Source organism: Myripristis murdjan, chromosome 23, assembly GCF_902150065.1.
Source record: "Myripristis murdjan chromosome 23, fMyrMur1.1, whole genome shotgun sequence".
NCBI classification, from domain to species: Eukaryota; Metazoa; Chordata; class Actinopteri; order Holocentriformes; family Holocentridae; genus Myripristis; species Myripristis murdjan.
The window spans coordinates 25,507,099-25,522,952 of record NC_044002.1 but is presented as its reverse complement, the minus strand read 5'-3'; the positions used below and the strand labels follow the sequence as shown (position 1 = coordinate 25,522,952).

The 15,854-nt window shown below is 45.3% G+C and overlaps 1 protein-coding gene across 4 annotated transcripts in view; it reads right to left on the bottom strand.

Moving 5' to 3' along the window:
- plxnc1 (plexin C1) overlaps positions 1-15,854 on the bottom strand; it is a 51,859-nt gene that overhangs the window by 13,023 nt on the left and 22,982 nt on the right. For all 4 annotated transcript variants that reach the window (XR_003927836.1, XM_030045643.1, XM_030045644.1 and 1 more), the window contains 11 exons: positions 14,926-15,105; positions 14,678-14,845; positions 13,988-14,084; positions 11,593-11,694; positions 11,115-11,218; positions 9,696-9,737; positions 9,476-9,600; positions 8,515-8,713; positions 7,728-7,874; positions 2,610-2,778; positions 924-1,024 (listed from right to left, as the gene is read on the bottom strand). Coding sequence is in view for 3 of the 4 variants with exons in the window: in XM_030045643.1 (XP_029901503.1) it covers positions 924-1,024; positions 2,610-2,778; positions 7,728-7,874; positions 8,515-8,713; positions 9,476-9,600; positions 9,696-9,737; positions 11,115-11,218; positions 11,593-11,694; positions 13,988-14,084; positions 14,678-14,845; positions 14,926-15,105 (1,434 nt within the window). In the remaining variant the exon portion in view is untranslated. The remainder of the gene's footprint in view (positions 1-923; positions 1,025-2,609; positions 2,779-7,727; positions 7,875-8,514; positions 8,714-9,475; positions 9,601-9,695; positions 9,738-11,114; positions 11,219-11,592; positions 11,695-13,987; positions 14,085-14,677; positions 14,846-14,925; positions 15,106-15,854) is intronic.

The following is a 15,854-nucleotide window of genomic DNA, read 5'->3' as shown; positions in this document are numbered from 1 at the left end:
TTTGTTACTTCTAGTCTCGGGGCTCTATTTTAACGATGTAAGCGCACACTGTTCAGGATACCCTGCTGTTTCTGCTGTTGTCTGCTGTCCCAGTTTGTCCCTATCTCCCTGTCTCTGTCTCTTTGTCTCTCTCTCTCCCCTCCCCACCCAACCGGCCCGCCCTGAGTCTGGTTCTACCTGAGGGTTCTTCCTGTTAAACGGGAGTTTTACCTTGCCACTGTCGCCAAGAGCATGCTCAGGAGGGAATCTGTTGGGTTTCTTGTTTTTTTCTACTATAATTTGTAGAGCGTGGTCTTTACCTGCTCTACCTGTGAAGCGTCATGAGATAACTTCTGTTGTGATTTGACGCTATATAAATAAAGTTTGATTAAAGTTTGATTGACACTCTGCAGAGCGTTTAGGACGTGTCCAAGTCCACTTTTGATTCTTGATGGTAAAAAAATAGTCTGTTAGCTCCAGGCTCCTGGCCCTAAAGGCTTGTCCTGAGTCTCTTCATGAATCCTGGCTGTGTTTTGGGCGTAACATGCAGTGAACCAATCAGAGGCCGTCTCCCGTCCCCTTTAACAGCCAGGTGTGTCACACATTGGTGGGTTGCTGTTCTAATGGAGGATTCTCCAGGTAAGAAGGAAGGAGACGGATCTGCTCGTGCACCGAGTGAAAGCTCGCCGGCTTCCACTCTGATTGGTTCTTCAGCATCACACGCCTTTCCTGGAATTCCTTCATTTATACCTCTCACTAACATTCGGGGTCGCCAACCTGCCAAATTAAAGAACCTGGCGGAGTCATCTGCATCGTGCAACGACGTCTCATGTAGAAACTCCTGATGAGGAACTGAGGCACAAATTCAAAAAAGTGTTTCTCCATCGCCTGGCACCAAAGTCCTGTCTATTTCCTGTTTCGACCCTTGTGTTCAGGTTCCTCACCTCGTAGTGCTTCAGCGTGTTGAGCATCGTCACATCGCCGATGACCTCCGAGCTGCCGTCCACTTCCTCCAGAGGAACAAACGATCCGCTCTTCTCGTACTCTAATGACACAAAGGGAACACGCTGTGGTTAAAGTGCTGGAAGAGAAGCTTTCAGTACAGCTCTGTTGGAAAAATAACCAAAAGAATCCCATGTCAGAGTAGAATCTGCTGAGGTGATCAGCTGCAGGCCTGAGACACGGCCAGCAGGGGGCAGCACAGGTGGAGCCTTTAGAAGCATAAGAGTAAAAGAAAGAGAGATAAATTCACGACTTTAATCTCCAAAATTCTGAGTTTTTTCCCAAATTATTAACCTCCCTCCCCTGGCTGCATTTCCCCCCTCCTATAGTTACACCGTCAAACAAATTCAAAGTTATAGACATGACACTAAATGAAAATATCGGCGGGCCAAGAATGCCAGTGAATAAAAATGTGTCTTAGGCCTGAATTTAAAAACAGAGATGGAGATTCAAGATCAAGATTCAACAGATTTATTGCCATGTCAACAAGCTGATAGGAATTTGTCCTGGTAGACTCTCCGACATAAATATCATAAACAAGGACAGAACAGCAGCACATCACGTAAAAAAAGACGAGCATAAACACAAACAGACAGTAAACAGTAAGCAATATGCAATACCCAGCGGCATTGAAAGTTTTGTTAAAGTGCTACTTACAGTGTAACCTGTATATACATAACCAATAAAGTCAGTGCAAGTTCAGCTGTCTAATAGCCAAAGGGTACGTGCTATCTCTGAAGTGGGATGTTGAGCACCTAATGCTTCTGTATCTCCTGCCTGATGGGAGGAGATTGAAGAGGGAGTGTGCTGGGTGAGTGTGATCAGCTATGATTTTTTTAGCCTTCCTAATTATTCTTGTGGAAAACAGTGATGAAAGTGAAGGGAGGCTACATCCTATGACTTTTGATGCTCGGCGTACTACTATACCCTTTCCAGCCGAGTCTTGTCCTGAGAGGTTGTGTGACCAAACCAGACAAGCGTGGAGAATGTGAGCACACTTTCAATAGTAGACCTGTAAAAGTGCATCATGGCTGCCTGGTTGACCCTGAACTTTTTGAGCTGCTGCAGGAAATAAGAGTCGCTGGTGGGATTTGCTGATCTTAATATTGGTGCTGAGATCCATGATAGGGATTCATGGATGGTGGCCCGGAGGAACTGGAAAGAGGTGACCCTCTCTACCTCCTCCCCATTGATGGAGAGGGGGGTGAGGGGACTAGAGATCTTCCTAAAGTCGACTACCAGTTCTTTGGTATTTTGAGATGTTAAGTATCAGGTTATTGTTTTCACACCAACTCACCAACTCCTCAACTTCTCTGCGAGAGTCAGATTCGTCCTCGTTGTCGGTGTCGTCTGCAAACTTATACAGCAAGACTGAACTGGATATGTAAGAGACCAGCTGTCAGATGGGAGCCTGACGAATGAATGAAGCAGCTTGAATGCCATCAACAAGATCTGAAACTGAATCCTAAAACTGGACAGGAGGCCAGTGAAGAGCAGCTGGGACTGGGAAGTGTTTAGCACCAGTCAGCATCCCTGCAGCTGCATTCTGGACTGTCTGTCTGTCTATTTTTAACAACAGAAAGGATTTGATTGGTTAATTAAGTAATTAGTCGCGGTGTGTTGCTCACCGATGCGAACGTCCCTGAGCGCGGCGCTGTAGCAGAAGCCGAACTTGGCCCTGAAGGTGGACAGGATCTTGTCTTTGAGCTGTTCGACGGTGTCGCAGCTCAGAGCGCTGACCTCCAGGGGGTCGCTGACCTCGCCGTCGCTGCCCACCGCAAAGTGAACCTTCAGCTTCTGCACACACACACACACACATCACAAAACAAACCTGTTATTGATCTCTAATGAACAGGCATAAAGATGTACACAGTATTGGAACAGTCAATTCCTTTATTTTTGCTCTAGACTGAAAACGTTTGGCTCGATGCGTTTACTGCAAGCAAAGGATTTGCAGCTAAATATTAAGTCTTATTCACTTTAATCCACTTTAAGTCGTTCTGCTCCAATACTTTTGCTCGGGTAAAAATTTGGTGTTCCGTTACAAATAATGCTGTCGTCTAAGTTGTGTATCAGATCCAGATGTAAACACCTGGAAATGAAAGCTGAAATGTTGATCCCTTGTCTCATCTTCATCTTTTGATGTCAAACCCAAATGTTTTCAGTTTACAGCAAAAAATAAAAGGAAAAACTCAGAGCAGCTCATTTAGCCCTTTCATGCATAGCGGTCACTACAGTGGACAGCTTAAAAGACAGTTTAAAAGTCATTTTCTCCTAAATGGAGTGGTTTCTATGGTGGAATTGCATATCAGCTGTTAGAGTGCTCTCTGCAGCTCCCCTACATTGAGGTTTATGCAGAGACTGTCAGTTCTTGTTGCTGAAAACATGTTAATACCAGTAGAATGACATGGTAATACCAGTCCTGCATCCTGAAAGAAGTATGGAGACTCACAGAGATATTCATGACCTAAGAAGAGTAAAAACACATAAGAAAAAAATCTGGACTTCACAATGCATGCATGAAAGGGTTAAAAAAAAAAAAAAAGAAATGAACAAGAACTAGTTCATGTTAGGGAGTGTGAACGTGGCTCAACATTTGAACTATGAACGTTCATTAGTTCATTTTAATCTGTGTCTAAATTTTGAACCGGTACCCATGAAGTGTGAACTGACACAACAACAGTGGTTATGTTGGTAAACTACTGCAAGACCACACACGCACACACACACACACACACACACACAGCTGCATGCAGACTCTTAGCAGCCAGCACTAACATCTCTGCTGACCTCACACTTGAGGCAGTGTGAAAAGCCACATCATGACCACATTTCATTTCACACATTTATTTTTCAGCGATCCTGCTCGCGCCTCCCGACATGCATGTGGTTCAGCTTTGAATCTCTATACAGTTTGATACGATCTGATAGAGATTTAGTCCAGAATCAGCGATTTTGCGTGGTGATATTGTACTGATGCACGGAAAGTAAAGTATTGATGTTGTTTTGTCCCATTTTACTGCAATAAAAACGACATGAACAGAATGAAAACTTTATCTTTGCTTTATATATAACAGCTGTAGACCAGGTTTTCACTTCGGGACAGAATTTGCAATTGAAAAAGGTCATAAATTGCAGTCCTCAGCATACTGCATAATGTTTAAAATCACTTTGTGACTTGATAATCCTGATAATGTCGTGCAGTCGGGGCTCTGGTGATTCCAACACAGCAGCAGAGTCACCGCTCCATAAAAAGCATGTTGAATGAATGTTATTTCAGTGTTTATGTTGGTTTCCTTGCATGGACCTCGGGCTGATCCACGCCTCTCCAGCCTCCACCGTGAACTTCTGTAAACTCTGACACGTCGCGTTTAAAAACAGCTCGTGAAACTGAGGCCCGGCTTCTCGTCTGACTCGAGAGAGGCGGCCACTTCTTCTCACTTCCCTCGCCGAAAACGCCTCTCAGAGACTTCCTCAGCACAGAGCCGCCCAGCAGAGAGATAAGGTGTGATGCACGCCGGCTTTATCACAAGTGTCACGTTAATGAAAAAACAAACGGCTGCAACTTCCCTCCGGTGTGTGAAACACTAGAACCCTGATATTATCTCCTACCGCCCTGTGCACAAATTCTGTTTAATGCTTTTATTCTGCATCGATCCTGCAACATAAACGTATTTCTGTCATGTTTTGAAGCTGGGATTTTTTTTTTAATCCAAGCAGTTCCTCTTGTGGACAGATCCAAAGAGTGTGTGTGTGTGTGTGTGTGTGTGTAAAAAGCAAAAAGTGGAACTTGTACCATGTAAACATCATGTAATATCAGAGCGATATGTTGACTCACTGCAGACTGTACCTTATTTCATTTCACAGTGACCTGACGCACTGTAAAAACCTCCATGTGAACAAGTCATCTGACCTTTAGTGGTCAAATCCTGCTTTCCCTCATACAAGGTAAAAAAAAAATCCACCAGTGGGATTAGATAATCCCACTTGTTTCCAGGTCAGTGTCACTTGTTTCAGTGTGAATGTGTTTAAATGAGTCAGATCAGCCACCTGGATCAGGAAAACGACACTTGATTCAAGAATATTCTGGAAACCAGCTGATTAGTGCTGGAAACAAGTGGGATTACCTCATCCCACTGGTGGATTATTTTACCTTGTTGGAAGAAAAACAAGATTTGAGCACTGAAGATGAGACTGAATGACTTGGTTAGATTGAGATTTTTTTTTTTTTTTTTTTTTTTGCAGTGAGCCGGTTGTTTGAGATCAATCCGGATGTTTCCACTGCAGTTTCACTTGTTTTGAGAATTTCCCAGAAAGACAGTCTCCTAAACGTCAGCCTAAATGCTAAAACCTGTTCCTCAAATTAACAAAAAAAAAAAAAAAAAAAAAAAAAAAGGGTTCAAACAGGCGGTAATCTGTTTGATGCATGTCTGTCTGTTTTGAGAATTTCCTAGAAACAGACAGAACAAGGCAGCCAACAAGTCAAGTCAGGATTTGCCTCGGAAACTAATGCAATTAATGAATCTGACTGGCAGGATTTTTGTTTTTGTTTTTTTTTTTTCACTTTAAATGAATCAGAACATTTGAGAACTCGATATTAGACGAAATAATTAGTCAAGATAGGCATTTAAAAAAAAAAAAAAGTCTGAGTACTAAGAACACACTATCTCTCATCCGGTCACCATGTGCAACTTATTTGTTGTGCAATGTCCAGGAAATTATTTGTGCAAGCTCAACGGAGAAAACCTGCTATAAATAAAAGCCACGCCAGGTTTGTCTTTACCACACTTACATATTCAAAGTGCCTGAATAAACACAGATACCCCTTTTCCACCAGGGCTGGTTCGGAGCCGGTGCCTGACTTAGCACCAGTTTTTTGGTTTTCCACCGCCCGAGCTGGGGCCAAACTGGTGCCAAACTGGTTCCAAACTGGTGCTAGGCAAGCACCGACTCCGAGCAGGGGCTAAACAGGAGCCAGAGAAAGAACCGATGACGCGGCCCACCGCGTCATTGGTGGGCGGGGTTACAAAACAAAACAGGAACTGCGAACGCTATAAACATAAACAATAATCCCCGAGAAGCCGTGGGTTATACTGATTTTACAGCGGCATGGAACGCGGCTCGGCAAATTACATTTAAGGGTGAGAAGCACCCGTTTTATAACTTAACATCGCTGTCATTCGTTCCGATCGCGAATCCGACAGGTAGCCGGCAATAATTGTGTTTTTCGCCTCTGTATTGAAACGTAGGCTTGTAAAGACACACGCAGTATTTGCATCGCTAATAAATCCAGATCCTGCTCCACCCGGGGCCAGAAACTGTATCGGGAAAGCAGCGTTATATGCTTGACTGAGACGCGGCTCACGAACACGATCAGTTTCAGCGGCTTCAGGACAGGACGGGCGGACAGAGACAGAGACGCTGCAGCCACTGTATTGTATGAGTGTGCAGTTTTATGTGTGTTGACGTGATGAAGCTGCCGTGACAATGTAATTTCCTGCAGCGGATTAATAAAGAATCATTCATTCATTCATTCATTCATGATGGTTATTGTGATTCTGAGCGGGCGTCTCGCGCACCCGTCATTACGTTTTCCGAAGACGTCATGACGTGGCTCTGACTTGGCTCCACTTTGCTCTTGGCCGGTGGAAAAGCAAACCGGTTCTTCGTTGGCACCAGTTAAGCACCGGCTCTAGCACCAGCTCCGAACTAGCACCAGGTTTTTTCTGGTGGAAAAGGGGCAAGAGAGAGGAAGTGGTTTAGCACCAACCGTCGAGCCCGAGCTCACACACACAAACACTCGCCGTGTGTTTTCACGTCACGTTGATCCGAAGGGTTTTTTTTTTTTCCCCTCAGCAGAGTTCAGACTGTCAGTGTGATACTGAGGCCTGCAGCTGAGGGTCAGGTTTAAATATTAAACGGTTATAAATAAATGTGCAACACGAGCCGAGGAGAACATCTGGATTCGTGATCTCAGTCGAACTTGAGAATTTTTTTTTCTTTTTTTTGCATTTTGCTATAAGTATTACCATTTGTTCATTTGTTTTTTCCTTGACTGTTTTTTTTGGGGGGGTGGGGGGTGGGTGGGGATATATATACTATATATTTTTTTATATACAGTTTTTTCTCAGGTATTAATTTTTTCCATTATATGGCTAAACAATGAGTATATATATCCACATAGTCAACTCCTGACCTTTTGTTTTTGGGAAGGGGTTGGGGGGGGATATATGGGAGAAGAGAATTTTTCTGTTTGAAACACGACAAAACTACTAATAAAAAGAGTTGGGAAGAACTTGAGAAATTTCCAGGATGTCGCGAATATTTCCAGGACGTTTTCGTGACTGGAAAACCTCGTCTATAAATTTCAAGGTTTTCCAGGATGTCAGGGAAAACCCCTGGCTTTGGGTCCTCGGCTGGTGTAAGAGGAAAATATTAAGTCACTGGAACTGACAGAGTTCATCCTGTGGGGAGTGTTCTCTCCACCTCCAAGAAAAACCACTGATGCACTTTGGATCTTTTACTGGGACAAATAATAATCTGCAAAAAAAAACAGCTGCTTGTGTTTTTTTTTTTTTTTTAACTGACCCTAATGTTTAATTTTTGTCATCAGAGACTCTGAGGAAGACGCAGTGATGCTGAAATGCCTTATTTGCACCAATGAAAGGCCTAAGTTGAGCTCACCTGATGCAAATGCATGCATGGTCTGTGTGTGTGTGTGTGTGTGTGTGTGTGTGTGTGTGTACCAGCGAGGTGAAGTCCTGTGCCTGCCACAGCAGCCAGTCCTCGCTCAGCGTGTACAGAGCTTTCTCTGTGACCGAGTCCACGGGTCCTTTGGCGATCTGCTGCGTCAGAGCGCTCACCAGCAGGAAGAGCTGCTGCCCGACACTCTCCTGCACACGCACACACACACACACACACACACACACACACACACACCAGCAGACAGGAAGTGAGTGGGCACAGCCATGCACTGAAGCTGTGAACACAAAGCTGCTGCATTTTCACTGTCAGGATTATCACTTTAAAACTGTGAAACTGTAACTTCTTTAAAACTGCAACTCCAACCCCGTCAAAGTGAACAAATAAACCTTTTTCAGAAACATACGATACATTGTGTTCACGTTGGAGCAGCCAAGCTAACGACTCCCATAGACTCCAAGTCATTATGCTAAGCTAACATGAAATGCTACCCAAAGGAACTTTCGGATTACCTTTTTACCTTTTTTTTAAACTACAGAACTATGGAAAACAGTTGAATCATCACCAAAGACAAACACCTGGAGCACACTGGTTAAATTTACTTTGAGCTTCTACTGAAGACCATCTATTCTGCCCTGCACCGAAAGTACTGAGCTCTAATTTCGTTGCATTATTATACCGTATATGATTGTGCAATGACAATAAAGATCTATCTATCTATTGCATTCTAACTGCCATTTTTTTGGCCTTGATTAAAATATAAATATGTACAAAATGAGGACAAAGTGCTGATTCGGGGTCAGCATGGTCAAACAGACAAACGTGGCTGACCCGGAGGAAGCCGTAGAGGCAGACGGACATCCAGTTGGTCAGCAGCTTCTCCACCACGGACTCGGTGCGGCGCAGCAGCAGTTTGGGCTGCGAGGCGCCGGCCTGCAGCAGCAGGGCCTGCAGCAGCTCCTCCATCACCTGCGTCAGGTAGCACAGGTCGCTGTGCAGCGCCACGGTCAGCAGGGACGCCACGGCACACCTGAGCAGAGGAGGGGCCACAGGAGACACTCAGACATGTTCACTTTGGACTTAGAGGACATCAGACAGGAAGTCAGTGTGAGAACATGGTGAGGGCTTGTTAGGTGGGGGATGAGAATCTCACACAGGATATTATTCTGCGTCGCTTCTGTTTTGTCAGTTTGCTGAAACAGTGTGAAGGTTTTTGTTGCAACTGATGTGTGTGTGTGAAAAGTAGGGTTTGGCCTTCACATCTCAGAAACTACTCACCCTATTAGGCTTAAAGGAACACAAAATACCCCCTTTTCAAACGTAACCACACTGAAACAAGATGTTGGACACCATTTCCACCTAGGGGCGTCCAGTAGGTTCAGTTCCTATGGGTAGCATTTCATGTTAGCTTAGCATAAAGACTTGAAGTCTATGGGAGTTGTTAGCCTAGCTCTGTCAAAGTGAACACAATGTATGATTTCTATTTGAAAAAGGTTTCTTTTTTCACTTTGACAGAGCCAGGCTAATGACTCCCATAGACTTCAAGTTTTTATGCTAAGCTAACAGGAAACGCTACACATACGAACTGAACCGCTGGACGTCCAGAGGTGGAAATGGTGTCCAACATCTGGTCTCAGTCTGGGGAAGTTGGGAAAAAGGAAAAAAGGGATTTTGACGAAAACGTTGACTATTCCTTTAAGTGGCTCTAAACAAAAGACTACATGGTCCGGTGGTGTCACAACATGTGAATGAGCCCACATGCAGATTCACATGACCAGTGAAGCAGACTGACTTGTCCTTGATGGTGAAGCTCTTCTGCTCCTCCAGAGTGTGAACCATGCAGGTGAGGAAGTGCTGCTCCCGGATCAGTTTGGACAGCGCCTGGCAGCACTCGTCGGGCCGGACCTTCACCACGTCCTGATCCGGGTCACACACAAACACCGAGTCACTGAGCGAAGTCACGAAGCGGCGCGAAACACCAGCAACGTCAGCGGCTCGGCGCCGAGTCTTACCTGGCCGATGTCCCGGATGCACGACGTCATCAGAGCTCCGCCCTGAGAAACAGGAAACACAAAGGTGAAGGTCCTGTGTGACCATCAGCAACAAGAGGTAAGAGCTACCTGTCCACAGGTGGCTGTATATGACTGGACGGTTGATGGGCGTGGCCGCTGTAACCAGGAAAACACATCCTCGCTGCACCTGATTGGACGAACGCTTCACTAGTGGGGCATCCTCTCCCGGATTTCAAAAACCAGACCAACATGGCGGCTCTTTCCGAAAGTTTCTTTGATATTTGAGGAGCATCTGAGGTGAGAAATGAACCCTGCAGCTGCTGAGTCTGTCTTCATTTCAGATTGACGACGGTAAGTTTAAAAGTTCCTACCAAACACCCCTAATTTGCATAAAGCAGCCTTGACGTCAACGTTATGCAAATGAGGAGAGACCAACGCGAGGCCCCATCTCTCTACCAGCTGCTGACATCGACGCTGAATGGGAAGCGTGGAAATGGCCGATCCTGTGGGCGCGGACCATGAGACAGGAAATCTGCTGTGCTGCTTTACGGCACAAAACAGGAAGAGGGCGCTGTTCCTCCAGAGCTAACGAAACCAAAGCAATGAAGCAATGGGGCTGATGGGAAATTGGAAAAACACGAGCACTAACGACACCACTTCTGGGAGAGAGAGGCTGACAGTCGACTTTTCAATTAACTTCACTATAATACGTTGATGTTAATTTCATCGTTGTGATCCTTCACTCGGTGGTGTTTTCTCCTCCATATAAATCCTCTAGGTTTGACCCGTCAGCTCCGTCCCTGAGGAGAGAGCGAACCTCACTGAGACTGATCTTCTCCAAAATGAAAAAAGTGGATCTGGACCAGCAGACGATACTGTTTTGGGCTGGAAAAAGCAGTTCCACCAGTTGTCAAGAAGGAAGATCCAATGGATACACAACTACACATCTGTTTGGGATTCATTATCCATGTTCCTTACAGGCCCTTCTTCCTTCTATTCTTGCTACCACATGGACCTACTTTGTTTCGGTATTCCTACACAACGGCTTCACCTACCAGGTATGTTGGCGTAGGGATATGGTGTAGGGATACAGAAACAAAAGTAGTTCCACCAGTTGGCGAGCAGGAGGACTGTAAAAGAGTGCAGATAATGAATGCCAAAGAAAGGTGTGTTGTTTTTTCAGCTCTAACCGGTGTTGCCTGCTGGTCCAGATCCACTTTGTTTATTTTGGAGATCAGTCTCGGTGAAGCTCGCACTCTCCACAGGGAAGGAGGTGACATCCCAAACCTGGAGATGCTGTTACACTCACACCTTCGTTTACAGAAAAAAACCCTAGATGGAAAAGCAACACAACTAGCACTTTGACCTGCCACTCAAACTGCAACATATTCATTGTCAAATATGAGCCTTATATTTTACCTCAGGGAAGAAGATCCGGGAGGCAAAGTGCTTGTAGTCCAGGAACGGGATCGCTCCAACATTTTCCATCAGGTCAGCCCTCTCTGTCTGCAGATCCACGAAACCTGCAGAGCACAGTGTGTGTGTGTGTGTGTGTTATTCAGCCGGTACATCTTACCAGATAATTAAAACTTAACCCCAAGGCGACTTTTAAAGTGAAGTACAAAGCCGAGATCTGTGTCTTGATGGCAAACAACCTCGCCAGTTTTGTCTTCGAGAAAAAAAACTCAAGAACGTGAGAACAAAGACGCATCTTTACACTTTCAGATGGGCTGCACGCCATCAACGTGCCACGCTAAAGGTTTCAGGTCCCAGTCAAACCTACAGTTCATTCCATCAGATACATCGAGCTCGGACAAAAAAGGCATCAGGATGTTTGCAGATGATACTTGTTTTTCTTTCAGACAGAGGAGCGATGCCATTTCGTCCCCCCACTGACCTTGCCTGATGTCGTTCCTGATGTCGAGCTCCAGGTCTTCGATGCGCCGGTTCATCTGAGCGGTGAGCTTCCTCTGCTTGCTGCGGTAGATGACGACGCCCGCTGAGAGACACAAACAGACCGAGCAGGCGAGTCAGCAGAGTTTCTCATGGAAGATGACAAACAGAAAAAGCGGCTTTCTTTGGGTTCCTGAAGGCTGACACGGATATTTCTGGAGTGAAGCCATGGCTTGGAGATCACCCTCACAATAATACTGGTATAAATCTACACCTAAAAAAAGTATCATATCTTGACATCAATGATACACTATATTACCATAAGTATTCGCTCACCCATTCAAATGATCAGAATCAGGTGTCCTAATCACTTGGCCTGGCCACAGGTGTATAAAATCAAGCACTCAGGCATGCAGACTGTGAAACAAGACATTTGTGAAAGAATGGGCCGCTCTCAGGAGCTCAGTGAATTCCAGCGTGGAACTGTCATAGGATGCCACCTGTGCAACAAATCCAGTCGTGAAATTTCCTCGCTCCTAAATATTCCACAGTCAACTGTCAGCTCTATTATAACAAAATGGAAGCGTTTGGGAACAACAGCAACTCAGCCACCAAGTGGTAGGCCACGTAAAGTGACGGAGAGGGGTCAGCGGATGCTGAAGCGCATAGTGCAAAGAGGTCGCCAACTTTCTGCACAGTCAATTGCTACAGAGCTACAAACTTCATGTGACCTTCAGATTAGCCCAAGTACAGTACGCAGAGAGCTTCATGGAATGGGTTTCCATGGCCGAGCAGCTGCAGCCAAGCCACACATCACCAAGTGCAATGCAAAGCGTCGGATGCAATGGTGTAAAGCACGCCGCCACTGGCCTCTAGAGCAGTGGAGACGCGTTCTCTGGAGTGATGAATCACGATGAATTTTCCATCTGGCAATCTGATGGACGAGTCTGGGTTTGGAGGTTGCCAGGAGAACGGTACATTTCAGACTGCATTGTGCCGACTGTGAAATTTGGTGGAGGGGGGATTATGGTGTGGGGTTGTTTTTCAGGAGCTGGGCTTGGCCCCTTAGTTCCAGTGAAAGGAACTTTGAATGCTTCAGGATACCAAAACATTTTGGACAATTCCATGCTCCCAACCTTGTGGGAACAGTTTGGAGCGGGCCCCTTCCTCTTCCAACATGACTGTGCACCAGTGCACAAAGCAAGGTCCATAAAGACATGGATGACAGAGTCTGGTGTGGATGAACTTGACTGGCCTGCACAGAGTCCTGACCTGAACCCGATAGAACACCTTTGGGATGAATTAGAGCGGCGACTGAGAGCCAGGCCTTCTCGACCAACATCAGTGTGTGACCTCACCAATGCGCTTTTGGAAGAATGGTCAAAAATTCCTATAAACACTCTCCTCAACCTTGTGGACAATCTTCCCAGAAGAGTTGAAGCTGTAATAGCTGCAAAAGGTGGACCGACATCATATTGAACTCTATGGGTTAGGAATGGGATGGCACTTCAGTTCATAGTATGAGTAAAGGCAGGTGAGCGAATACTTTTGGTAATATAGTGTATAACAGCAACAGACTAAATACACTAAATTAAGGTGGGGGATTAACTAAACATCGCACAAAAAGTAAAGGAACATTTGTGTTTGGTAGATTATTTCTTTGCTGTAACAATGCTTCTTGGCATTTGGCAAATTTTTCACGGGCGCAACCCACATCCTCGGCTCTGCAGCTCATCCCACAAATGCATGTTCCTTACAAATGTGGCCCCATTTTAATGTGGCCCCATTCCAACGGTGTAAGATTTATTGCCAAGAGCCATTATTACAACAAAGAAACAATCTACCAATCTACCATTTTCTACAGCGACGTCCAGTTGGATAAAAGTCCCTGCCTGCAGTGAAATGGCTGCTATGGGGGCCAACATCATCACACAGGAATCAAATGTGGCTCATTGAATCCACAAGAGTCTCAGCTTTCCAGTCAAAGCCAACTGATGCAGCTCCAAGACTGTTTAGGCCCCAGTCTGCACACACACACCATTTTACAACAGGCCACAAGAACACATGTGGACTGCAGGCTTTGGGGCCCAAACTGCATGGGATTAGCAGAAGGTGGGCGTGTCTGCAAAGGGGAGAGCCGTGGCTGCCCAGAGAACCCATTTTCATTCACACAGCTGGAGGTCAGAGGTCAAGGGACCCAGCTGGAAACAGACATGCTCGTTTTTCCCCTTCGCCAAAATTTAGCCCAATTCTGGAGGGACATTTAGCTCCCTTGCCAACAACATAGCAAGACATGATTGGTACCAACACAGTACTTACAATCCTCCCAATTAAAAAAAAACATCCAAAAAAATGTGATGCCTAAGTAAACCAATCCCTCCACCACCCCCAGCACTTACCGACAATGATGCAGGGTATGGGCAGGAGGGCGAGCAGCATCAGAGGAGACAGATTTGATGGAGGCTCCAGTGTCACTGTCCTGCCTCCGTACTTTATCTGGAAAACAACAACAGCTCTGTGTGAAGAGGCGATGAGCTTCAGGGACGTGACGGCCTGAGAGCACAGATGTGGTGCTGGCATGGAAAAAAAAAAGCTAGACACGTCATTTAAAGGTGCGCTGTGCAAACCTGACGAGTTCTGATTCATGTGAGCAGATTAAGACTCAACTGACAAAACACAGAATAAGAACATCATTTATTTATTCACGAGTTGGGCCTGTAATGAAGACTCAACCATCAATTTACATGGTTCTTCCACATTTTTGGTCTAAAGTGTCTTCGGGTAAATGAAATCGTGCACCTTTAAGAGTGAAAGGAGGAGGTGTTTCTCCGTTGCTATGACAACATGACACACTACCTGCCAGAAGTTGGCAGCGAGTAGATGATCCACACTGCCGACTGTCTGGAACTGAACAGATTTTCGTTTTATTTGTGAGAGCTCGACTTTCGCCCGACTGTCCTGGCTCAGTTTACTGCAGAGTGTGTGTGTGTGTGTGTGTGTGTGTGTGTGTGTGTGTGTGTGTGTGAGAGAGAGAGAGAGTCGGAGAGAGAGAGAGAGAGAGAGAGAGAGAGAGAGAGAGAGAGATTTACCATTAAGAACTCAATCTGAACGTTGGGTTTGTCTTTAATCTCACAGGTGAAAAAGTCGGTCCCACCGCTGCTCTCCAAGGTTTCCATGTGGCAGAGGTGCTGCGCGTCGCCCTGAAGGCCCCACACCCTCAGCTCGTCTTTGGTCATGTTCAGTTTGTCTGCCATTTTCTGGAGCAACAACACAAGTGGATGCAGATTTAATAATTCACCTCACCTCTACATGAGTGTGTGTTGGGCGTGCGCTGTACCTGTATGGTGACCCGCAGGTCGTCTCCGGTCCTGGTGGATGTGAAGCTGGTGAAGTGGGGGTCGGGGTGGTAGGTGATCTCCGTGGGACACGACACAGACGTGTTGACAACTTTCAGAGACATCGTGCTGCTGAAACCTCCCTGAGCGTTTTCAGCAGGAGGCGTATCGTAGTACAGAACCTGCGGCGAGCAAGGAAGCGTGAGGAGTGCATGAGGCGTGACATGCCATAAAGTGACGAGAAATTAACCCTTTGAGAACTGAGCTAGTTCACTTGATTTCCCTGAAGAACACAGAAAAAAAGATGATGAGCAAGTCAGATGACCCCAAAAACTGGCAAGAAGTCAGCAGAAAGTTACAAGATAATTATCATAAAATAAAAAAAAAAACACATCAAAACAAATAAAAAAAACCTGAAAAACCTTTTTACACAAAAACCTATACGAAAATTATCAAAAAATTACCAGAAAATATGAAAAAAATGAAATATTAACCAAAAATTCCCACCCCCCATATTAAAAATATTAAGAGCAAATTTTGTTAAGAGGATAAAATTAACCCTTTCAAAATAAAAGCCAGCCCACAGCTTCCTGGGTTTCAAAGGTTAACGTAATGCAGCAAGTCATAACAGGAAATGACATAATGTAGATTCAAGGTTTTATTTATCATTTGCTCAGAATAACTCCAAGTCAGACTGGGACAAGACAGTGTGTCTGTTTTTCCTCATGAATCCATTTTGTCATTTGTTGTTGTTGTTACTTTGCTTTTCTTCTCTTCTTCTGCTGGCTAATTGTTGTAGCTGCGCCTTGTTGTTTCGCACTTTTACGACGTGGTTGGCGCGCAAATGCATATCTGTATTGTCCTTGTAAAATAAATGACTATAATAAATAAATTAGAGGGGGCCTAACACGCAGCCCTGTGGGACGCCTGT